General features: G+C 43.9%; 2 protein-coding genes across 2 annotated transcripts in view; both read right to left on the reverse strand.

Moving 5' to 3' along the window:
• Positions 1-615: 615 nt before the first annotated feature.
• slc25a16 (solute carrier family 25 member 16) lies at positions 616-15,118 on the reverse strand. Its single transcript, XM_079511748.1, has 10 exons — positions 14,797-15,118; positions 13,046-13,215; positions 10,550-10,642; positions 7,251-7,384; positions 6,613-6,676; positions 4,194-4,318; positions 3,838-3,904; positions 2,842-3,004; positions 2,037-2,105; positions 616-1,548 (listed from the first exon to the last, which is right to left on the reverse strand). The coding sequence occupies exons 2-10, from the start codon at positions 13,134-13,136 to the stop codon at positions 1,392-1,394; spliced, it is 963 nt and encodes a 320-aa protein (XP_079367874.1). The 5' UTR covers positions 13,137-13,215; positions 14,797-15,118; the 3' UTR covers positions 616-1,391.
• Positions 15,119-16,379: 1,261 nt separating this feature from the next.
• The window catches only part of tet1 (tet methylcytosine dioxygenase 1), a 29,772-nt gene continuing 20,210 nt past the window's right edge, over positions 16,380-25,941 (reverse strand). The window contains exons 12-13 of the mRNA XM_079512833.1: positions 23,437-23,566; positions 16,380-23,001 (exon numbers count right to left, since the gene is read on the reverse strand). Of these exons, the coding sequence (XP_079368959.1) occupies positions 21,614-23,001; positions 23,437-23,566 (1,518 nt within the window). The 3' untranslated portion in view covers positions 16,380-21,613. The remainder of the gene's footprint in view (positions 23,002-23,436; positions 23,567-25,941) is intronic.

The following is a 25,941-nucleotide window of genomic DNA, read 5'->3' on the forward strand; positions in this document are numbered from 1 at the left end:
TTTTGTGGTGGTTCTGGAGAACCGTGGGTCCGACCAACTCGATACCGGCCACTGCACTCCCTGCGAGGGTGTGGAACGCGTGTGTCGAATTTGAAGTCAGTGGGGCAAACTGTTCTCGAGTTACGTGCATTACAACCTTACACACGCAGTCACAGACACACACACATGCACACACACAGAGACGTGGCACATTTATAGTAGGATACCATAGTTGTGTCCTTGAAGTATTTGAACTAAGTATGTACTGTAGGTAGTGTTTTGTAAAGCACATTTTGCTATGTGAATGCAGGGGAAGGCGTAGATGGGTGAGTGGGTTGCTATGTGAATGCAGGGGGAGGGGCATGTGAGTGGGTTGCTAAGGTGTTGCTATCAACAGTTTGCTTGCCCAGAGCCTGGGCATCGTTGCACCGCGATGCCACTACTCTGCTGTCTGTTTCCATGGGAACAGTTGCCAGGGAGTCGCCCCGAAGCCAAGACACGTGTTGTTGGCCAGCGGAGAAAACACTTCCTCATGGTGAGACAGAAAAGCAGGATATGGAATAGGAGAGACAACTGGATGTCGCTCAAACTGGTGTGTGTGTGTGTGTGTGTGTGTGTGTGTGTGTGTGTGTGTGTCTCCAAATAAATTGGACACTACAAGGGTCGCAGTTAATGATTTAAATGCTGTTGCGTGACAGGTAAACGTTTAACGTCTTTTCACGATGCATCAGGCTTACTTTAGAGTTTAGACCGAACGAACAGTGGACTTCCTATACAGCCCAGCCAATCAGATTATCGTTAGGTCTTGTGTACGGGTGCACATACCGTAACAACACCACAGACCTTCTTTTAGTCCAATCAATGACGGTCTTCCATTACAGCCCAACCAATCAGAAGCCTCCCTGGACCTTTTTGTCAAAACTCTTGACGCATGATTCAGACTGCCCATGGTGGATCTGACCACATGACACTAGGACTGGAAGAAAGCAGTGCATTATGGGTGCATCAACTGCATGATTTTACAGCAACACAAGTTCATCTCACCAACGCACGGAACGATCAGGAACACTTGTAGCACTAAAAAGAAATGTATTAATAGGAATATTATGTCTCAGCATGAAGACACAAAGACATTGAGTGAGTCTAGCCTGAAAGCATAAAGACACGACGACAGTGAGTGAGTCTAGTCTGAAAGCGGTATTTGTCGAGACACTGCTGGGTTCAATTTCACGTGTACTTCGGCTTATGTGTGCAGTAACCTTAAGTGAACCTTGAAGCTACGTCAAATCAGACTGAGGCGCACACAACAAAGTAGAGTACCGATGACCCCAGCAGTTGTTAAAAGTGAAAGGCCGCTTTACGTTAGTGAGGGTGAGCACATTTTGTTGGAGGTGCACACGGTCGGGGAGAGGCTAGTTGAGATGGAGGACTTGCTTCATGAACTCGTAGGTGGTGAAGGCCACGGCCTGTGAAGGGATACAGCGCACGTAGTTGATAGACAGACCTCGGTACAGACCTCTCTTCACACCGTAGCGGCTGTGCACGTACTTCAGCGTCTTCGTCAGCGTTCTGTTCACGTACGAAAAAATAAATAAATAAAAAGGAATGGTTATTATTTACATTTTTTCCCCCCAGATATAGAATAGGATCTCAAAGTCTTGAGTCCACTGCCTTCCGTTTGTTTCAAACTAATAATGTAATCACAGATGGTTCAAGGGACACGCTATTCCAACCAGTTCCTTTCCCCTCCATCAGGTGCCCCGGCTGGCCAGGGGGAGGCACTATAGAGACCCTAGGATTACTGCATGTTTTTTGTGAGGGTACCTACCCTAGGGGACATGGGGGAGAACATGCAAACTCCACACAGAAAGGCCGCGGAGGAGACAAGACGCCGCCCCCCCCCCCCCCAGCAGGAATCGAACCCAGGACCTTCTAGCTGTGAGGCAACAGCGCTACCGAGTCCGACTGTGCCACTATGCCCAAATGCCTGTCTGTTCTATCCTTGAACAACAAATACAATATGGGCAAACCGTTTGTTTGGTGGAAGCTGTACTTACAGACATTTGTCAGAGTCAGGGAGCGCAGCTCCCAACTGCATTCTCCTTCTGGCAACATCCAGAGGGTAACTAGAGAGAGTAGACACAATCAGAATTACACACACAATTCAGGAATTACCGCCAAGCTTCTAACTCAACAACATGCTAAGCTTCCAGGAAGAGAAAGGCTGTGATTTCTATAGAGGGTATGCACGTGACATCATCATACCCGGAAGTTATGCGAGAATGCCTACTGAGTGGCAAAAAACGACTTTCTGGCCTTGACAGCCCATACATCCAAACAGAAAAGTCCTACTTGATTGCATTAAATGACTTTAAACAACATTAAATTCACTTTGATTCGATTCGCCACTCGATCTGCCATTCACTTTATGCATGCGCATACGATATGGTCTGGGCCACGCCTCCACATTCCTACGGGACTTACGATATGGTCTGGGCCACGCCTCCACACTCCTACGGGACTTACGATATGGTCTGGGCCACGCCTCCACATTCCTACGGGACTTACGATATGGTCTGGGCCACACCTCCACATTCCTACGGGACTTACGATATGGTCTGGGCCACGCCTCCACACTCCTACGGGACTTACGATATGGTCTGGGCCACGCCTCCACATTCCTACGGGACTTACGATATGGTCTGGGCCACGCCTCCACACTCCTACGGGACTTACGATATGGTCTGGGCCACGCCTCCAGATTCCTATGGGACTTACGATATGGTCTGGACCACGCCTCCACACTGCTACGGGACTTACGATATGGTCTGGGCCACGCCTCCACACTGCTACGGGACTTACGATATGGTCTGGGCGATGGCTCCGGCCACGCCTCCACACAGCAGGTTGACCTGCGGCTTCAGAACCAGGACGTCGGGGTTGTCTGAGGACGGACGGGCCAGATGCTCCGGGAAGTGAGTCAGACCCACACTCTTCAACGTCCCGAAGGTGAAGAAGGAGAAACCTACGGGACGGGACAGAGGGAATGTGACAGTCAGAGGACCTAAGGGAACTCCCTATTTGAACTTTTGATCTTTTTTTTCCCTTTGTTCTTTAATGCCCTACTCCGTCGTACAAGAATGCTGTGCAGTTAAACCCTTGGTTAACTTAACCGGATATGGCTCTGTACAAACCTTCTTTTTTTATATATAATTTTTATCCCACGATTTTGTAACCCATTTTTTCACCCAGTGTCAATTATCTAATGTAATCCTGGGCACTACACTTCCTCTGCCAACCTGGGGGCGCAGCGGACTGACCTCATGCTTCCTTCTATGCATGAGGAGTCCAAGCTGCTTCTTTTCACCCGACGGGAGAGTTTCCCCGGCCGAACGTAGCACGTGGAAGGAACACGTTATTCCGACCAGTTCCTTTCCCCTCAATCAAGAGCCCCGGCTGGCCAGGGGGAGGTAGTTTAGAGACCAGGATTACTGCATGTTTTTGTGAGGGAACCTACCCTAGGGGACACGGGGAGAACATGCAAACTCCACACAGAAAGGCCCTTTCGACAAACCCCACCTCGGGTATGGGCACTGATGATACGGAGGAGAGAACACACCCCCAGCGCCCACAGCGTCCCCAGCAGGAATCGAACCCAGGACCTTCTAGCTGTGAGGCGACAGCACTACCGACTATGCCACCGGCGTGCCCCTTGCTCTGTACAAACTTGAAGACCAGCGTGCAGTTATTACATTATGAGTTGGTACACCAGCAAATATTCCTAGCAGAATTGGGATGCTAGAGTTCAAGAAGTGGTTAGTGAGAACAAATCTAAGAGAGGATGACTACCACACTGACCTGCATAGGGGGCCATGCCGATAATTGTTGGGGTCAGTCCCCTGTAGAACCCAGGGACTCCCCCTTCCTTTAAAAAAATAATAACAGGAAATCACACCAGGCCCAGATGCTTTATAGAGAGAAGACACATAAAGCAACTTGACCTGAGGCCCAAGGTGCCAAGGAGCCTGTCAAGAATGCTTTCAAGATGTTTCAAAAACAGCAGATGTAGATGATGTTTCAAGCCACACTGTAGAAATAGCAGTCGATCTAAAAGCTCGCAATGCATTGAGAGCGTAGAGAGGATGTTAGTCTGCCAGCTACAGACCAACCTACTGTAATTGCTTGGCGTTGCGTTGGTTGAGTCCGGCACTGACCTTAAGGTAAATGGTGTGGAAGGCGTTGAGGATGCCAGTGTAGCGTTGCTCTGTACCGGTCACCTGGAAGGCCAGCCTGGCTCGGATCACGTCCAGGGGGTACGTAAAGATCACTGCCGTTATCCCTGCAAGTCAACAACACAAAGAAAGTCAACAGCATTCCTTTTTTGAGTGGTGCCTCAGCTCCATTACGGAGCTATGTGTGTCCCTATGTATGTATGTATGTATGTATGTATGTATGTATGTATGTATGTATGACACGATAACTCTGTCATTTCTCGACCGTTTCGGAGGCGGGAAGGCTCGCCGCTCACTTTTTTCTTCTCTCATAAATGAATGCCCCATTTTATGTGGCCGTATGCCAGTGTGCTTCTAGCAGGTCTACAAGCTCACACGATTGTTGTGAGCTTGTAGATCTGCCCTACAATACAGGCACCCCAGGTGAATGTGCTTGAGATTTTCACTTTTCCTGAAAAGTAAGCAGATACACGCAGATAAACATCTGCGTTATAATAAAGTCTGTGTTTTTTTTAACCCAAGGCGATATAATAAAGTATTTTGACCCGAGGCAGATTCCACAAATGACTTCTGAATCAGTAGTTTCTTAACACGGAGTACGCCAAACCCGGCGAAACCGTAGAGTTAAATTAGTACCCTAGCCTGCCCGGAACCTACATTTTCCAGGGTTTATATTCTTTAATCCATGTTTTTATCCGATCGAATCGTTATCTACCGTTCGTTAGCATAACACTCAAAGTGGGACAGTGGCCGTGGCCATTTTGAAGATGCGCGGCTGCGCGCGCATACACTTGCATTCTATGGGCTGCATTCAAAGCCCTGTATCTCAGAAACGACATTGAGGGGCCGTTTCTGGGGAAGACAAGGTTTTTCAACGGCCTGTAGCAGGCCGTTGAAAAACGCGGTCAGGATTTTTCACCACCGACCGAGACAACAACAACCGGTCAAGACACCACACACAGTAGTTTGTCATTGTAACATGCGGTTAGGATATTTGGCTCTTCACAGTAAGTGTTAAAAGTCTTCGTAATTCAAAATTATTCAGGAACATGTTGACAAAAACGACACGATAACTCTGTCATTTCTCGACCGTTTCGGAGGCGGGAAGGTTCGCCGCTCACTTTTTTCTTCTCTCATAAATGAATGCCCCATTTTATATGTGGCCGTATGCCAGTGTGCTTCTAGCAGGTCTACAAGCTCACACGATTGTTGTGAGCTTGTAGATCTGCCCTACAATACAGGCACCCCAGGTGAATGTGCTTGAGATTTTCACTTTTCCTGAAAAGTAAGCAGATACACGCAGATAAACATCTGCGTTATAATAAAGTCTTTGTGTTTTTTTTAACCCAAGGCGATATAATAAAGTATTTTGACCCGAGGCAGATTCCACAAATGACTTCTGAATCAGTAGTTTCTTAACACGGAGTACGCCAAACCCGGCGAAACCGTAGGGTTAAATTAGTACCCTAGCCTGCCCGGAAGCTAAATTTTCCAGGGTTTATATTCTTTAATCCATGTTTTTATCCGATCGAATCGTTAGCTACCGTTCGTTAGCATAACACTCAAAGTGGGACAGTGGCCGTGGCCATTTTGAAGATGCGCGGCTGCGCGTGCATCCACTTGCATTCTATGGGCTGCATTCAAAGCCCTGTATCTCAGAAACGACATTGAGGGGCCGTTTCTGGGGAAGACAAGGTTTTTCAACGGCCTGTAGCAGGCGCTGTGATACTCGCGGTCAGGACTTTTCACCACCGACCGAGACAACAACAACCGGTCAAGACACCACACACAGTAGTTTGTCATTGTAACATGCGGTTAGGATATTTGGCTCTTCACAGTAAGTGTTAAAAGTCTTCGTAATTCAAAATTATTCAGGAACATGTTGACAAAAACGACAAGCCAGCATGGCGATAGATGAACCCTGAAGCACTGAGAAAACTGTTGTGCCTCATCCTTTTTTTCAAACTTGACTACGGTAGCGGTGGTCTCAAAAACATAAGGGAAACTTTGACAGAAAAAGACTCGCTCACCGTATTAAAAAAAGAAGGAAAACTCCTTAGACCGAGACTTAAGAAAAAAAATCCTTTTATTTTATCATGCTCATAAAGTGCTCTGTGCTCAAAGTGCAATTAAAAAGCAAACGTTTCGGCAGTGCTATATATATATAGTGCGATATAGCACTGACGAAGGTCTTAGGACCGAAACGTTTGCTTTTTAATTGCACTTTGAGCACAGAGCACTTTATGAGCATGATAAAATAAAAGGAAAAAAAAGTTTTCTTAAGTCTCGGTCTAAGGAGTTTTCCTTCTTTTTTATACAGTGAGCGAGTCTTTTTCTGTCAAAGTTTCCCCGATAGATGAACCCTGAGCATCATCATCATCATCAGTGAGAGATTATTGACCTGCCATGGAGCCGGCCATGAGGCGATGGATGTGTCCGGAGATGCCCAGCCGGTTTCTTAGCATCTGTGAATTACAAGGAACGTTGTCAGGATAGTGTTGATTTGGACAGCCTATTTTTTTTTTTATAAAAAAATTAATTCAGTTTTAGACATTTTAGACACCTGAAATGTTTTAGAGTTCGAATGAATGTAGTTATGTGCAGGATGTAATTTACAAACAGATGTGAGGGCGCTTAATTTAATTTAAAAAATATGTATATTTAAGAAAAGTCCTCTCTCTCACACTTGCCATTGTGCCAGTGATCACCCTCCCCTGTGCCAAATGTTTGCAAAATCTACAAGCTACCAACGCGTTGCATTGTGACATGTTGTGAGCCATTAGATGTTTTTTGAAAATAATAAATTATACTACTGCAATCATTTATAATTTCAAAATCAATCTCCTAAACTACTTTGCATACCATTGCCACTTTTGGGGGACACAGTGGCATCATTCTGACACACCACCATTCAAACTACGTGGCTTCCACGGGCGGTTAGGGTTAGTAAATGTGGCGAGTCGGAATGGCGATGTCGTCGGAACAGCGGGCTTCGGATAGCCGGTGTGTAACCCCCACCATTTTTGGATGCCAGCTTACCTTTTTATAATTGTCAAAGGCCATGAACTGGATGGCTCCGTAGGGGAAGATCCTGACCATCATAGCTCCGTTGCCCTTGTACAAACCCAGGAATCCTTCCTTCTGAGGCACGGCCCGCAGAGTGGCAAACACCCCTGTAGGACAGAGGGACCCAAACGTTTAGAGAGAGTGAACAGTGAACACCCCTGTAGGACAGAGGGACCCAAACGTTTAGAGAGAGTGAACAGTGAACACCCCTGTAGGACAGAGAGACCCAAACGCTTAGAGAGAGTGAACAGTGAACATTCCTATAGGACAGAGAGACCCAAACGCTTAGAGAGAGTGAACAGTGAACACCCCAGTAGGACAGAGAGACCCAAACGCTTAGAGAGAGTGAACAGTGAACATTCCTATAGGACAGAGGGACCCAAACGCTTAGAGAGAGTGAACACTCCTGTAGGACAGAGGGACCCAACCGCTTAGAGAGAGTGAACAGTGAACACCCCTGTAGGACAGAGGGACCCAAACGCTTAGAGAGAGTGAACAGTCAACACCCCTGTAGGACAGAGAGACCCAAACGCTTAGAGAGTCAACACTCCTGTAGGACAGAGGGACCCAAACGCTTAGACTAGAGAGAGTGAACAGTGAACACCCCTGTAGGACAGAGGGACCCAAACGCTTAGAGAGAGTGAACAGTGAACACCCCTGTAGGACAGAGGGACCCAAACGCTTAGAGAGTGAACAGTGAACACTCCTGTAGGACAGAGGGACCCAAACGCTTAGAGAGAGTGAACAGTGAACACTCCTGTAGGACAGAGGGACACAAACGCTTAGAGAGAGTGAACAGTGAATTATTCTTTAACTGAATGGCTGGAAAAATGGAAATGAAGAGTTTACATAGTACACATAGTACATGCATAAACTTTCCTCAAGATTATATCTGGTTTCAGTATTAATTTATGATATATGTGACCAGATTTGACTGAGAGCCTGCCATCACGCAAACTCCAGATTTTCACCAGAGGAGAAAAACTGAGTTAATACCACAGGCAGACTCTTCACATACTAGAGCATGTCTGAAAAAAGTGTCAGAGCTGAAATCGACATGTAAATATGAAATAAATGCTTGGTGTAAGAGACCACAGAAGTGAACCTTTCAAGCCTGTTTTCTCAACTTTGTTTTCTGCAAGACATTACTCTATAAGCTATATCTCCAAAACTGGTGGGTCAAACTGAACAACCAATGTCAATTTGAAGCTATGATTCCTTGCTTTCATATGACATGAAAAAAACGAAAATTAAAAAAAAATCCAATCCATATTTTCTCTATTATTAAGGTTATTTTTTCAGTACAGTTTGTATTGGGGGTGGGGAGAGGGGGCGCGAGACATGACCAAAGCATTTCCGGGGGTTCTCAAGCTATTTCTTGTCAAGGACCCCCAGAATTAAATGTATTTGGCCGTGGACCCCAATCTCAAAATATGTTGTTCCAGGGACCCCCAGAAGCAAAGATTTGAGTTAAAAACGTTCGCTCTGAAATAATATATGTTCGCACCAGATTTTTCAAAAATAGCTAAAGTATGACATAATACTGAAAACACCAAAAGGGGTTTCCGTCCTGAAAGGGTTTCTTTTGCTCCTATGGCGCTCGTCGCTGAGATTTGAAGTATTTTTTTAATATTTATTGATTACGTTCCATAACGCGGTTCTGCACGCGTCTTACTCTGTATCACTCCAGTTGCCGCGCAATGAAGTAAACAGGTAAAAATTGAAGTGAAAAGTCAGCTGACTTATGATGTCTATGGAATCTAACTGATTTTTTAGAATCCATTTCACTCAAGATACTTTTTCCAGGCTGCGTTTTTGATCAAAACAAGCTTGATTTGCGGCCCATAACGCTATGATGTTTTGGGTGAATTAAATAACATTTGCGGGAAACGTTACATAGCGATTGTACACTTCCTGTTTGTCCGTTTCCGAGTGAAACGGCTTTCAAAATAAGACGGTTCTCTGTTGAAATGGATGGTGGCGGCGGCGTGAGTTAATGAAGCCAATTTTACAAATATCAGAAAAACGCATGTTGCTATAATCAGGGGTTCACAAACTTTATTTTAATTTATTTATAACTATTTTGTTCCAGGGAGGGAAGCCCCAGAAGCAGAGATTTGAGTTAAAAATGTTCGCTTTAAAAAAATATATATGTATATAATATATCTAATCCAAAGATTTGCACATATTTTCAAGATTATTAAAGGGATAGTTCAGATTTTTTGAACTTAAGTTGTATGAAATACTTGCCATTAATATAGTGGTTGCAACTGTATTAATTGATTGCCCGAGTTCTGTGGTGGGAGTTCTGCTCTGGTTTTGGTGAAATATCAAGTAGTTCCGGTCATTTTGTGGGGGACACAGGGGGCCACGCAGTAAAAGTAAATTAATCCACAAAACTAACGTCATTTGTATTGTTGACCTATTTCTAAAATATTAGTGCAACTTCCGTTTTTTTTTTACCCCTCTATCACACAGAACTATGTTTTTTGTGTCCATATCACTACGCCCAAAAAATAGTTCCATGTGATAGAGGGGTCAAAGTTGAACGAAAGTCGCGCTAATATTTTAGAAATAGGTCAACAATACAAATTACGTTCGTTTTGTGGATTCATTTACTTTTACTGCGTGGCCCCAGTGCCCCCCACAAAATGACCGGAACTACTTAATATTGACCAAAACCAGAGCAGAACTCCCACCACGGGACTCAGGCAATCAATTAATACAGTTGCAACCACTATATTAATGGCAAGTATTTCATACAACTTAAGTTCAAAAAATCTGAACTATCCCTTTAAGGCAGAAGATCTACAAGCTCATAGTGATTGAGTTTGTATATCTTCTATTTTTGAATAGCCCAAGTGGTTCAAATCTAGAATAAATGACACAGATGCATTAACGGCCTTCGTGGGTTAACCCATTCTGGACGGGAACCCCTGTTGGTGTTTTAAGCATTATGTTCTACTTTAGCTTGTAGATCTGCTATTTTTGAAAAATCATGAAAATGTTGTGCAAATCTTTGAATATATATTTTTTCAGAGCGAACTTTTTTAACTAAAATCTTTGCTTTTTTTTGGGGGGGGGGGGAGGGGGGGTCCCTGAAACAACATATTTTCAGATGGGGGTCCGTGGCCAATTACATATATTTTTGGAGGTCCTTGACATGAAAATGTTTGAGAATGAAGGATATAGAAACATGAGGTTTTTCGGAAAACTGTCAGGATGTAGAAGCCTTTTGTAGAATCGTCCTCAAAATGGGTTAATAACCTAACCTAGATGCTTGTAGTGCGGGTTCTGGGCTTGAAGGAGGATCTTCACTCTGTCCAGTGGAGCGATGGTGCACTTGGCACAGCATCCTGCTACACCTAAACACACACAAAACACAAAGCCAACATCAGGAGGTACATTGTTACGCCAGTAAACAGTGGTTCCCAAAGGGTTCCAGGGGTCCTTGAGGGAGTTCCAGGGGGGCCCCCCCAACTAAATGATAGTTTGGAAACAAATGGACCCTTATGGGTCTGTAACTCTGATTGTACAAATGGAACTAAATGGACCATAACGGGTCCATTCGGTTCCATTTGTACACTCTCAGAGTTAAATTAACATTGATTTTACAATATAAATCGGGGGTCCCAGAGATAGAAATTACATTAAATGGGGGGTCTGTAGACTAATGCATGTCAAACTGAGGGTCCTTGAAATTAAAAGGGTTGAGAATCACTGCTGGAGCCGTCAAAATCTTCTCTTATGGGGTGCCTGGCATATATTTTTCAAATGGGAGTCCGCGGGCTAATAAGTGTCAATTTGGGGGTCCTTGACATGAAAAAGTTTGGGAACCACTGCTGTAAAAAATACATGTCTACATAATATGCTATCTAAATTATTTATGACCTCAAAATTCGCGCTAACAGGCGCCACCCGGGCGCCTGTTATAAAAATAACTAAACTGAACTGAATATCCATCCATCCATCTTCAACCGCTTATCTGTAGTGGGGTTGCGGGGGCAACAGCTTCACCAGACTTCCCTCTCCAGAGCAACATTAGAGACTTCCTCCTGGAGGATCCCGAGACGTTCCAAGGCCAGAAGTGAGACGATGTCTGCGGCTTGGTCTGCCCCGAGGACCTCCCTATAAGGAGACGCCCCAGAGAGGCATCCTAACCAGATGCCTGAACCTGAACCACCTAAGCTGGCTCCTTTCCAGGCGAAGAAGCGTGACTGAACTTCTCACCCCATCTCTAAGGGAGAACTGAACTGAACTGAATATGAAACTAATAAAACATAATATTTTCCCCTAACTGAATAAAAAATGCACCAACAAAAAACGATAGAAAATGTTCTTTTTAAATCATTTGGGATTGTTATTCGTTGAAAGACAGACACTCGGATACACTTTGGTGGATTCTAACCCTAGACCAGTGGTTCTCCACCAGTGGTCCTTGAGGGAGTTTGAGTTAAATTATTGTTAAACATCTGCATTACTTAATTTACTAGAAGTATACACAATGAGAGAATGTATTATGTAGGAGAATTGTTATTTTGATCAACTTGCCTTTTATCTCTCCCATGGTACCAACATCAATACAGCATGGAATTGTGGACAAAAACGTATCCAACTATAACAGAATATTCTTTAGTTTTGGGTCTGAGAGGCTAAAAGTGTCATGGTGGTCCGTGGCTCAAATGATGAATAAATAATGGAACTTTTGATGTGAAAAGGGTTGAAAACCACTCACTGCACCAACTGAGCACCCTCAGATACTCTAATGACTTCACCCCCGACAGAGTTGAATACACCAGACTTATGAAATATGCAAGCCATGTGACACTATCAGTCTATCATAGTGCTGCCGTGCAATGCATGATGGGCAATAAACATCAAGTGACCTTTGGTCAGGCTTGTTTCGTGGCAGCAACATTCGTGAGTATTCTCAAAAGGCATAATGTTCCCAGTATTCCAACAAACATACAAGCTTCCTGGCTAGGCACATGAAACCCTAAGCAGTGATTTTGCAGTCCGTTTTCAAGATTTCAGATTAAAATACAGTGCAGGCTACTTAGCAATGCAGCTGCTGCTAATTAAATGAAGTGGGTGTGTGTGTTCGATTTCGGTGTGCTGCCCCAGAGCCATGGGTGTGCCAATGTGCAAGCAGAGACAACAGTCATATTAAAAAAAAGACAGGTTGCATTTCATTGACAAGAGCTTTCAACACTGTACTCAACATTTTCACATAAAGGCATGGGTTGTGGACGTATTGTCCAACTCACGCTGCACATTAACTGTAGATCCCCCTTGCAGCATGAGCATTTGTGTGTTTGTATTGCACACAGACACTACTTGGAACCAACGCTTTCTTCTTTCAGTGCAGTACAATTTACTCAGCTGCAGCTGTGTTGCTTACATCACTGTGCACTAATAGACGAATACACAGAGTGGCACTCATGATAACTGCGGTGTCAAGCGGCAATAATCTAATATTCAAACATGTATTCACCAAAACCAACTTACAGTTAATTGATTTAAAAGTGTGCTCGTGCTCCAGACAAGTGACTTTTGTGCCCGGACAAGTGAATGGGAAATGTACTTGTCCGAAGTGCCTCAAAAAGTTAATGTCAAGCCCTGCCTAATATATATATATATATATATATGACTAGAATCACAGTGGCATTTGTAATTTCAGGCTAGACAACAATACCCCAAAGGAGTGGGGACCACTTTAAATGACTGTTCTAGTGAGGTGTGTGTCGCTGCCTGTCAGGTGGTCTTACCTCCAGCTAGGAAGGAGCGCAGGAAGTGGTAGTCCCTCTGGGCTGAGGGCGTCATCGCGGCAGGAGTGGAGGCCACAGCCTCCGACGTCATGGTGGGACGGGTGCTCAGGAGTCCGATGCATGGACGGGTGCTCAGGAGTCCGACACATGGACGGGTGCAGCACCCATTACTACGGTTGGGGGGGGGGGGGGGGGGGGGGGGTTTGTTACTCAGTCATCTTCTGTGAACTGTGATCCTACAAGATCACATACTGTACAGATGGCATAATGTGATAGCAGCAGGTATACGTATGTGCACAGTGTTCGGAACATTATAATGCAGGTGTGTGTACAAACATGCGCTTGTAGAAACATGAGCATGCAGTTGGCACTATCATGAGGACTAATGATGCATCTTTTAATTTATAAATGCATTTATTTTAGGTGCCCTGCTTACTTGAAGCAGTACCTGACTCAGTCTACCTCGTCATATCCACTAAGACATCTACAATACCCTTACTTTAAAATCCCAAAAATCTCCAATGTGGTTGGGTGGAGGTCTTTCTGCTACAAAGCCCCATTTTATTGGAACAATGTCCCTCTATCTCTTAGATCAGGGATGTCGAACTCATTTTGGGGTGGGGGCCGCATTGGACGAAATGTGACTTCATGAGGGCCGGAGCGGTGCAACCATGCAGTCGCGGACTGCAAGCATGCTCACGCATGTTTACGTATACAGCTGTCACTTGGCTTTGTTTTTCTTCCTGTGCGTGCTATATCTACACTACATCACACAAATTAATTAATTAAATGATGTGATGGATCTAAGACTTAGATCCATCACATCATTTAGTAGCTTCAGGACCTCCTTATATTCACATCTAGACTCAACTTGTCTATGCTTCTAACCTGATGGTAACCAATAATGACACTGTGCAAAGTATTTGCACTGTGACCTTATCGCCATTGTGTAACAGCTGATTATGTGGTGGTTGGTGGGGTAGGTGGAAGAGCTATTTGTGTACACTGTATATGTACACGTATGTATTTGTATATCCGTTTGTATCTGTGTACTGTATGCTTTTTTGTATTTTGTTTGTTTATGGGTCCCTCTTGAAAATGAGATGCTGCATCTCAAGGGGCTTTGTACGCTCTCTGGCTGCACATATAGAACTGTATTGATGCCATACAAATGACACAGTGAGTGATGAGTTGCCAACACTATCTAAACTCAATGTCAAAGCAACATAATTAATGCAATGAAGCATGGGGTACCACAGTACCACAACAAACACAGGCCCAGGATCAGTGTTCATTTTGACAGAAAATTCTGATTTAGAATTAGTCTTTTGAATAACACAAGATTTATAGTTTTAGTCCTATTTTAATAATCTGAAATGGTTTAGTCATAGTCGACTAAATTAGTCCCTTAGTATTTTAGTCTTAGTCCTTGTCAACAAAATGAACACAGCCCAGGTCAGGATTATAAATACTTAATGCAGAGCACTAACACAAAGTGGACAACTGGACACACATGGTAAACAGGCTTAACTACACTGGACACTAACAGAGTGTGGCCAGTAAAGACATTGGATATCCCAAAGTAGCCTCGATCCCGAAAAACCTATCCACATACTTTTCAAAAAAGATGATACAAAATAAATGAAAACGTGTCTGATTATGTACCTATAAGTACCCACTCCTTTGCATTGCAGAACATAAGCTGCAGCAAAAGCATATACGAGTATGATCATAGTAATTGCAATACTCACAAGATAAGTGAATGTGTGACTTCTTTCTTCACAGCAGTATACAAGGGTGAGTTGTCAGATGAAGATATCAATGCAAACAAACAGCATCTTCTTCCTGGAACTTAATATTGTATAAATAAATAAACACACATTCTTGATTCTCCTCTTCACATTATGAACGCGGATATGACGTACTGACTGTCATAAATCAACTGTCACTTCTTCTTCAACATGTTGATCATCTACGGTTATGAAGTTATAATAAATGTGTACATTTGTTGCGTCCAAAATCCACACATGCACTCTGTCTAGCTGTTAATCTACTGTCATGTTGCACTGCCCTTCGCCCGATTGGAACTGTCTGCCTGTCGCGGGCGGATGACGTCGCATTGACGTCTTCTAGAAGGGACCAAGAAGGGTCGATGTTTGTCGTTGTTTTGGAATAATAATAATAATAATTAATAATAATAATAGTCAAATTATTATAGACCTATGTCTTTATTATCCTTTAACATCCTCCAACGTGCCAGTGGCACAATACTAATTCTACCCATAAGTGCATTAAATTATTATTTTAGGAAGCCTGAAGTTGTTGTTTTTTGTCTTTTAGGGAGACCACGTACGATAACAGTAACACCTTACAAAACATAATATAATAATACAATTAGGCCGTTTAAAAGCTGAGGAATGAAAATGGAATTTGAATCCTAGAATGCATGTTTGACTTATAAATACACTCTTTGTTCGGACAGATACACAGATCGAGCCGTGTGTTTGGATCGCCAGTGATCACACAAAACTGTCGCATCCAGTGCCCTCCCTCAGGCATGACCCTAGCCTCGATACCCAGGCTTTCATTTCGTCTGCGCGAAAAAGCATGACCCTGTCAATGCTTTCACCACTAGATGGCGCAGTGGTAGCTCTGGGCCATTTCTCTTTGTTATTTAAGAGAGAAGATTGAATGATTGATTATTATATTCACAGTAGAATGGGTATACATTTCAACGAAGATACAGGTCAGGTCAATACAAAAACTGCTACAAGGATGAAACCAGAAAAAGCACGTGTATATTGTACTTCTACTCCTACATCTATTTGCAAACTTTACTTTATAGATTTTGATTATTATTATTATTATTACAAAACATACATTAACCACTTATATTGTATATAATCCGCCTGCATGGATACATTTCGGCCATTTGAATATAGCTAGAAGACCTACAAGCTCACGACGTGAGCTTGTAGGATAGATCTGATATTTAAAAATATATAGTCTAATAATCTTGAGGTTTGTTTTTTCCTCTGTTTTTTTTTCTTTGGGGGGTCCTTCTTTTCCCCCTTTAATTTGGAATAGTTTTAACAACACAAATGTTGTCACAAATTATTTCCAGATGGGGGTCTGTGGCCAAATACATTAATTTGGAGGTCCTTGATGCATGTGCATGTGCACATGATCCAACTGGCCTTTTCTAGGGAATCTCAAAACACCATCTATGGTGTTTCTTAAATTCTTAAATGATGAACCCCCCCCCACACACACACACACACACACACACACACACACGCACACAGCGAAGAAAAGAAATAAGACAAAATCATGATCAAGTCCAAAATATAAATATGTCTTTATTTCACAATCCCCGAAAGAGAACAGCCATCCATAAAAGGAATGCTAAATGTAGTCTCTTCTGAAGTCTAAAATGGATATAATAATTTCAGCAACATACAGTAATTCAGTTTCAAAATAAGCGAGAAGATCATCCATTGTCTACACACCATTAACAGTACAGTGGAAAAACAATCTGGTTCACATGTATATTTACACAAATTTTCAACTCATAAAAACATCAGATATTTAAATGCTGGTGCTTGTTTGTTAGTTCCTCCTCCTTGACACAACGACTTGCAATGCAGTTGTACAACGTTGACTAATAAGTTCCTCCAATAAAAACAACAAGAAAACGTGAATTGCGCCTTTCCTTGTGTGACGAAATTCCCCCCCCCCCCCCCCCCCCTCCCTCCTCCAAAAAAAGTGTTTCCTACAACAAAGCTGGTTTGTGATTTATTTTATTTTATTTGTGTTTTTACATTCGTTGTGTTGCGTGTACTGTAAATGATGTGATATTGTTTGTTGAACACATTTCCTATATGTGCATGGTGGAGTTTGGTTGTGATCAGCGGAAGACATTTGCAGCACCTCAGACTGTAGACTCATGTTTAACATTGTCCATCCACCCTTTAAGTTTAAATTATATTTGCAACAACTGACGGTTCAGTGTACAGTTTACCAGTGAGTGACACTGTTTTGTGTATCCTCGCCTAGTGAGTGAGAAAATGCAGAGTATAATTCTGAGTGTTATTTAATTCACAGTGTACGAATGGACCTGGAATGGTCCATGTGCACACTGTCAGAGTTAACGTTCAGCATTTGACAGTGTGGTTGTTCAAACAACCCTAATGTGGAACCATAATCGTTACTGTCGGGCGGAAACCTATCTCCATTAGGCCTATATTTCAATTTAGGTAATTATTATTTATTTATTTCGTAAATGAATGCCCTTCCTTCGTCACAATTAGCAAAAAACTGTCAATCTACAACAGTACAAGCTCTCGTCATGACACATCGCGACATTTTTGTTAAACTTAAGCGTCTCTGGGTTTCATTAATATTGAACCAATGAAAAAGTATAATCACAAGCTTGTTGTGACTAAATACTAACTCCACATTGGAACCATTGGTACACAGGCCCCAAGACTTGTTTTGGACATGCAAGGTTTCCGCCTGACACTGACTATTATTATGCATTTAAAGCAGTGGTTTTCAACCATTTTCACGTCAAGGTCCATTATTCATTCGTTATTTGAGCCATTGTCGGACCACAATTTGTTGAGATATTTAGCCTCTCAGATCCAAAACTTTGAATACTTTGTTGCCGTTGAATAAGATTTGACATAATTCCATGCTGTATTGATGTTGGTACCATTAGGAGACATACATAACATACGTAATACATGATATACGTAACAGGCACACGTTGATACGAAATAACAATTCTTCTACATTCTCTAATTGTGTAGAGTTCCTGTAAAGTAAACTAATAAGTAATGCAGATTTTTAACAATACTTTAACTCTTGAGTGTAAAATGGCTAATAAGATCTAATAAGGGTCCATTTGGTTACTCTCCATCATTTAGCTGGGGAACCCCCTCAAGGACCACTGGTGGTCCCTAGACCACTGGTTGAAAACCACTGATTTAAAGTAGCTATAAGCTGAGGATGCAACCAGCACCTTATAATGTAACATCAGAATAAATGCACCTTGATATCTTATCAGATTAGCACCATGATGAAAACAATGTGTAAAAGATTAAAAACATAAATAATAATAATACAATAAAATAAACACATTCTCAGTGAAAATGTTTGTTGCCAGTGTGTCTGGCTGGCTAGCAGTTCAATTTGTCAGCCTGTAATGTATGCATTGTTTATTCTTTGTAAGGAGAACTATAATACAAAGCTGCCACAAACCCTGTATGCCCTGTGAAATATAAATCTGTATACAAAGTCTTCACGAGAATACAGCACCTGGAATCGTCTTTAGATGTTGTGTAGTGGGATGTGACTGAGTGGTTTTCCAGCAAACAAAAACAAAACAGAAAGATATAAAATGAATATAGTTAGTTTAGCATCCACTGGACATAGCCGTGTAATATAAATAACTGAACATATCCCGATGAGATACATCTTGCATTCTGGAACGGACAGCCTCATTAGTAAAAAACAGTAAACATACATTTAAGGTCCTCGCAGACGGGACGCGTTTTTTCGGAAAACCGGCGCTGCTAAAAATCCGAAAAACGCAGCAGTGTGCAGGGACCTTAAGTCCTGATTTTTTATATATATATTTTTTAACCATTGAATCCTATGATTTTTTTTCACCACTTGTGCCCTATGCGTTTTCCAAAAAGCACTTTGTTGTTGCAGCATTTTGGTATAGTATTGAACGAGGCTGAATGCCATTAGATATGTAGATCATTTGCACCAATTGTAGCTTAATCAAATTGCCAGAACAAAAGATGACGAATGCGGAAATACTGTGAAAGAGGAGAGGTTTCACACAAAGCTGTGGTATATACGTACAAGGTATATATATCTGTCCATATGTAGGCCTATGGTTCACGACCTTTTTCAAGTTTGTTAAAAAAAAGATTTTAAAAACAAAAGTGCTTCTCAATATGCCATACATATCTGTGTACAATGAACAAAAAGACACCATCTAAACTCAAATGAAAACGAAGGTTCACTGAGCGCCGATGTGTTTCAGAGGCTTGTGTATTAGGAAGAGCACCGTGCTACATGTGACATCAGCTGTAGTAAAAAATGCACGTAATGGTTATTAGTCTTGTCCTCTGTGTGACGTGATGCAATGTGTTCACTTAAACCACTCCAATCCTATAGTGTCCCTACGGAGTGCAACAGGCCGCCACTGCAGTTTCCAGACGTACAAATCCCCATTCATTTTCTCCATAGTTGTATGCATAGACGTTTCTTTCAGGGTTATTTTTCCAAGCCTGGAATCAAACCAACGAGCGTCCTCCTGACCATAACCAGTATTTGATTCTGTTTATAAAGAAATGTTAAACAAATTTGAAAACAAAAAGGCACAAGGTACAAGACTGTGCATACATTAAGAATATTGTTTGAACTGCTTCTCTCAAGCCATTGCTCATACCTTTGCAATGCTTACAGCCTAAACAATCGTTTAGCTTGCTTCTTTTTTGTTTGTTTGTTTGTTGTTGTCTTTATTATAGTCTTCATATTGTTGATAGTACTGTAAACTGTGGTTGACTGGGTAGTGATTTTCATAGGTGTCGGCTTGTTGTGGCTGGTTAAGTATTCCTCAATGGCATCAGCAATAAAAACACGTTTTGCTAAAAAACTGTTTCATTGTAGTTTGTTTTAGTAGTATCATTTTACAACCAGAACCCTAGTGGGGAATCTGTAATGGATTGTTGCAACATTATAAGCTTATAATAAAAAACCTCTATGGAGAAATGGAATGGGATTTTTACTTCCAGAAAATTCTCTGTTGAGCTCCATTCTGGATGGGCAAACAGTAGCCGATCTAGAAAGCACACAACACGGTTTTAGATCAGCTATTCTCGGCGAAGAGAGTGGTAATACTAGCCAATTTAGACCTGAGGATGCATCTCTGTCACCTTATAGCTTTTAACCACTTTAACCACATTTTTTTAACTTTAGTTGTTGAAAAATAGCAGATATACTGTGTCGCGCCACGCGCTTGTAGATCTGCTGTTTTCGAAAAATCCTGAAAATGTGTGCAAATTGTTGCACACATTACGTTACATACATATCATTCTGGGGGTTCTTGACATGAAATAGTTTGAGGACCACTGATATAGAAAATATAGAAAATATTTTTCAGAAAACCGACACGATTTAGAAGACGTATGTAGATGTAGTAAAATCTGGTCTCAGGTCTAAATGGGCTAGTAGTAGACCTAGTACAGAGCCCTGTGGCACCCCGGTCATCTAAGCATAATAGGGTGTAAGTGGTTTCAACAAAGGTTACAGTTAAAATGGCACCAATGTATGTAAACCCATGAAATATACTTTTTAATTAATATTATTTTTCTTATGAAAAGAGCACCGCTGGTTGAAGTAACCATATCTAGTCGTAAAAACCAAACCAAAGGAAATCAGAGTGTCAACATAACGCAGGTTAACATCATCGGAGACATTTTGCAGTAAACAGGCTTTTACACCATCAGAAATTAAATAGAAAAACTGTCATGATCATAATAAATAATCACATCTTTCTTTTTTTCTTTTTGTTCTTCGTTATCAGGTGTATATATATATATATTCTATAAAAAAAGAAAACCCAGTTTAAAAATGTCTTTTCAAATGCTTCAAAGCACCATCTGTGTGTGTGTGTGTGTGTGTGTGTGTGTGTGTGTGTGTGTGTGTGTGTGTGTGTGTGTGTGTGTGTGTGTGTGTGTGTGTTACAATAAAAACCAACAGCTAAAGTCACAGTTAAAAGCCCACACACTTTGGTCTTTCTCACCACTTTGAAGGCAGAGAGGAGGAAAGACCAGATGAGGAAAGGAACCCAGATTAGAAAAGCACAATTAAAATTACATTTGAAAACCCAAAAAGAAAAAGAGAGGGAAAAACAACGTGAGCAGAACTTTTTGAAATCGATTGAGGTAAGGCTGAAGCACAGGGTAAGGTGTGAACTGTGTGTGCGTGCGTGCGTGCGTGCGTGCGTGCGTGCGTGCGTGCGTGCGTGCGTGCGTGCGTGCGTGCGTGCGTGCGTGCGTGCGTGCGTGCGTGCGTGCGTGCGACTTGTATTTCTATACTTGCGAGTGGCCCAACACAAATATGGTGGAATATTCCTGATCTTCACAAGATAAATGGTTAAGTCTTCAATGGTTAATACAAATATCTGTAGGCTTACCATATAGGACGAGGGTCCAGGCTGGGTTTACCATATAGGACGAGGGTCCAGGCTGGGTTTACCATATAGGACGAGGGTCCAGGCTGGGTTTACCATATAGGACGAGGGTCCAGGCTGGGTTTGTGGTTAAGATAAGATTAGACATTTAGAGGTCAGGGTTGAAATCTTAGTTGCGCAGTGGTGCCATCGCCTAAAATGTTGATGTCCTCACAAGTAAAGTAATACAACTGTGTGTGTGTGCGAGCGTGCGTGCATGGGTGCGTGCGTGTGTATGTGTGTGTGTGTGTGTGTGTGAGAGTGAGACAGAGAGAGAGAGAGAGAGAGAGAGAGAGAGGTGAAACACACTCACTCCTCTAGGTCCAGCGGTTATAGGGCCCGGTGACGCGGGTGAGAGCGTAGGGGGACACGGTGATGACGCCATCGCGCGTCCGTGTCCACGCCTGGCGGGTGGGGACTCTCGTCGCCCTCTCCTCCTGACACTGCTCGCCCCCCTCGCCCTCGTCCCGTTCCTCGTCGCCCCCGCCGCCGGGCGACAGCAGGCCGCCGCCGTCGTCCAGCCCCAGCCTCAGCCTCTCGGCCTCCTCCTCCCTCTCGCGGTCCCTCCTGGCCATCTTGGCGTCCCACATGGCCATGCCGTGGCCCGGCTCGTTCAGGGCCTTGTGCTGGTAGAAGACCAGGCTGATGCGCGTGGGGTGGCTGCGGTCGGGGCGAAGGATGGGCGTGGTGGCGTGCAGCTCGCGCCGCGCGCACTCGATGAGGATGGAGCCGTGCGACGGCGCCACCGCCACCCCGCCGATGTTGTTGTCCAGGAAGTTGTGCTCGCTGTCCGACCACACCTCCTCCTGCTTCATCTCCTCATCCTCCTCCTCCTCCTCCTCCTCGGCCTCCGGAGGGGGGAGGGAGGAGGAGGAGGGGGCCGCGAGAAGGCCGTGACCCCTGACCCCCGCCGACCCGACCCCTTGGAGCCCATTGAGCCTGCTGAAGAGACCCTCGGAGGTAGGTAGGGGGGAGGAGGAGGAGGGAGCGCCGGGCGGGTGTAGCAGAGGAGAACACTGCAACTCGCTGGGCTCTGTCTTAAACGTGTGGGGAGGTGCGTGGTCCAGGCGCTCTGCAAATGGATTTCTGGGAACATCACCCAGCGACCCCAGCGAGTAAGTACTCATGGCGTATCCCTTTGTGTTGTGATTGAGTGCGGAGCCATTGTGCGCGTGCGGTGAGGCCGACAGCCCGGGGTGGTGGTGGTGGGGGATGAGCCCAGGGCTGGGGGCCCCAGGGCTGGGGTGGTGTTGGGGGATGAGCCCAGGGCTGGGGGCCCCAGGGCCGGGGTGGTGGTGGGGGACGAGCCCAGAGCCTGGCCCCGGGCTGGGGTGGTGCTGGTGGGGAATCAGCCCAAGGCCAGGGCTCAGTGGGCTGGAGTGGTGCTGGGGAATCAGCCCAGCGCTGGGGTGGTGCTGCTGGTGGGGGAAGATGAACCCAGGGCTGGGGCTCAGTGGGCTGGGGCCCAGCCTGGGGTGGTGTTGCTGTTGGGGGATGAGCCCAGGAGGACCAGGGCCAGGGCTGGGGCTGGGGTAGCTGCTGCTCCTGCTGGTGCTTTGGTTGTAAGTGCTGGCTGGGTTCACGTGGTGGTTCTGCTCTGGTAAGTAGTGGGCCACGCCGGCCGCTGGGCTGGAAGAGCTGTGGTAGTCCTGCTGCTGCTGCGCCTCCGTTTTCAACAGGGGCGACGACTGCACCGCCGAAGTGCCTGTATACGTTCACAGAAATGTTGTGAAATAAGATTAAACACATAATCATCATAGTTCACCACAGAAATAATACATTGTCTTACAAATGATCTATTATATTCATACAGTATGACATTACCTAGGCCAATGCATCCATTTAGACGTGTTATGTATGTATGGCTCATTTCAGTGCGTCTCAAACATGTCATGTACTCTATATGTATTGTATGTACAGTATGCATGTATTATGCATACTGTACATACACCCCCTTCCCCCCCCCCCCTCTCAAAACATTTTGTGATTGATTGGCTATTTTCGAATATATCTTAAGTATAAATTAGGGTTAAAGTGGTCAAACTGATATTGATTTTGCTGGAGATCCCACTTTGAGAACCACTGGCTCATTAGATGAGACCAGACCAGAACAGCAGTGCAACCACATGGCTTCTCCCACCTTTACTGGGGGTGTCACTCTTCAGCTGTGCCAGGGCCAGCTTCTTCTCCAGTTTCCCTGCCTGGGCCTTCAGACGAGCCTCCTCCCTCTTCTTACGAGCCGATTTCACCGGCTCAGCCAGCAGACGCACCTAGAAGCATTAGGAGAACCATTTAGACATACACACGCTGCTAGGAGCCGTCTCCACAGAAAGCTTCTTTTTTATTTTAACTGGCAGCACTGTCTGCCATGTATTACTCATAGATAGTATAGTCTTGCGTGGCCAGACTGTTGCCTCGCATCATTTTCAAATGGTTCCAGTCATGAAGTTATATTTCATTCCACTTTTGTCTTTTTCTCCTTTTTTGGGCGACTCCTCTGCGTACCACCAGAGGGGGGCTCAAGTACCAGTGGTTGGGAACCTCTGGACTATACGGTAGTTATACCATTGTAGACTAGACTATTCTTGGACAGCAAGACATGCTGACTACTACGTATATGGACTTGACTTGGACAAGCGATCCCCATGCAACATATGTATTCAAGTTATGTCAACATTGCTTTGAAGCATTTTTGCCAATGAAAGTTCCGGCTAAAAACGGTACGTACAGGCACGTACAATGGTAACTGTCTCTTTGATTTTTGAGGGCCCTCCTATACACAGGTATAATGTTTGTCTTTAGTTCAAAATTTGTTTAGTAAACGCGTTCACAATAAAGGGAAACATTTCGTCATAATGTGTCGTTTACATCATTTTGTCTCTTTATTGTTAATGGCGTTTAATGTTTGTGTTGGCACCGTTTGTTTTACATCACCATTACATCACCTGAGCGAGACTTTAATATATTAGCGCCCCTCACTTCACACAGGTGTGATTTCTCTATGGAGCCTTGTTCTTTCCCTGATACTTTTCGTCCAAAATAAATATAAAAAATAAATGAAGAAGGTAATTTAAACGGGCACCTCACATATTGGCAGTATAAAGTCTGTATCAGTATGAATCTAACTGGTTGAAATGGAGTTTGAAGTTACAATGAGTAAGGGGTCAGCTAAAATGTATATAAAATATTTAAATACTGAATCAAGCATCTTAAAAACTGTCTGGGGTGTTTACAAAAGCCTGAGAGTAGATGATATTAATGACCACAAGTTTTTTGAAAGTGAAATATCCCTTTAAAATAGGTAGATATAGAGCACCGAAGTCCTGACGTCACTGTCAGTAGAGGACGCCAGTCCACAGGTTTGTGTACTTTTTATTTGCATTGTAATCCCCATAAGGGGATTTTAGATCGCCTCATATAGGAACTGTTTGAAAAATAAACCAATCATCCCGGCCTTTTCACTCATATGGATATGAAGCATCGACTGAAGGTGGAAATGTACAAATATACCCAAAGAGTAACAAAATAAGCGTTAGAAACGAGTCAAACAACCCAGAGACTACATTTCCGGGTAGGCGGGTGGCTGCAGCTGCCCGTCGCACAACATAAACTGACATGTTCATTACGTTTTTTATTTTTTTTATTTATTGATATTTAATGTTTCGTGGTTAGTACGAGTTGAGTCACCGCCAGCTGAGCTTACGTCAATGAGGAATCTCAGGAACGCAATGTGTTGACAGCTGGGCGTGACGTATATTAGGAGCGACATTGCTTTCATATGTAATTTCAAGGCTTTTGCGGCCAAATTAATTCCATTTTCTCCAGAAACTGGCTGTATCAAATATGAATGGACATCACTAACGACGCACAGCCACCCCCCTGACAGAAAGGCCGGGATGATTGGTTTATTTTTCAAACACAGTTCTTATATGTAGCGACCTAAAATCGCCCTATGGGGATTACAATGCAAATACAAAAATACATGAACCTGTGTACTGGCGCCCTCTACTGACGTCAGACTTCGGTGCTCTATACATAGAAGCTTCTGCTTGTGGTGATGCAGACTGTATAGGGAAAAATACTGAGGCACTCGTCTCCAAGTGAAAACGTAGTTATTTATTCTTGAGCGAGGCAACGGAGAAGACCGATGCGTTTTCAACAGGGTCTTGATTTAAAGTCACCGAGCCCTAGTTCAGGTCAGCCAGGCTCTTGGCTGTAGGAACAAGAGACACCAGCGAGTTGTTGAAACGTACGCAAGTGCCCAGGCGGTGGCGTAACCGTCTGGGCACCCGACTGGTAATCCAGTCGCAGTGTGCCGCGGGTTCGACTCCCGAGCCCGACACGGCCTTTACTGCATGTCTTCCCCAAGGGGGCAGGCAGGCTTTCCAACGTTGAAGCTCTGGGCCCTAGTGGTAGGAGGAGGGACTACAGGCGGACCCGTGGATTCATGACCGGGAAACCCCGTGCAGCTGGGCTTTAACATTGAGCGCTCGGTTGCACTTCCGCATTTGACCACCAAAATTTGGTGGTCAAATGCGGAAGTAGACGTTCTGAGACGGTACTTCCGGCAGTCTTCCGGGTGCTTCAAAACGCCACTGAGCAACTTCCACTGACATGAATAGCTGGGGGGGCGGAGCTTCGCGCC

This window comes from Electrona antarctica (assembly GCF_951216825.1).
Source record: "Electrona antarctica genome assembly, chromosome: 10".
NCBI classification, from domain to species: domain Eukaryota; kingdom Metazoa; phylum Chordata; class Actinopteri; order Myctophiformes; family Myctophidae; genus Electrona; species Electrona antarctica.

Excerpts from the sequence above, each read along its gene's own strand:
- slc25a16 (XM_079511748.1), bottom strand. The coding sequence starts at position 13,136 with ATGACGTCGGAGGCTGTGGCCTCCACTCCTGCCGCGATGACGCCCTCA. Across the intron at positions 10,643-13,045 it reads GCGCTCCTTCCTAGCTGGAG|GTGTAGCAGGATGCTGTGCC; the intron begins GTAAGACCACCT and ends GTGTGTGTTTAG. Across the intron at positions 6,677-7,250 it reads CCTTTGACAATTATAAAAAG|ATGCTAAGAAACCGGCTGGG; the intron begins GTAAGCTGGCAT and ends TGTAATTCACAG.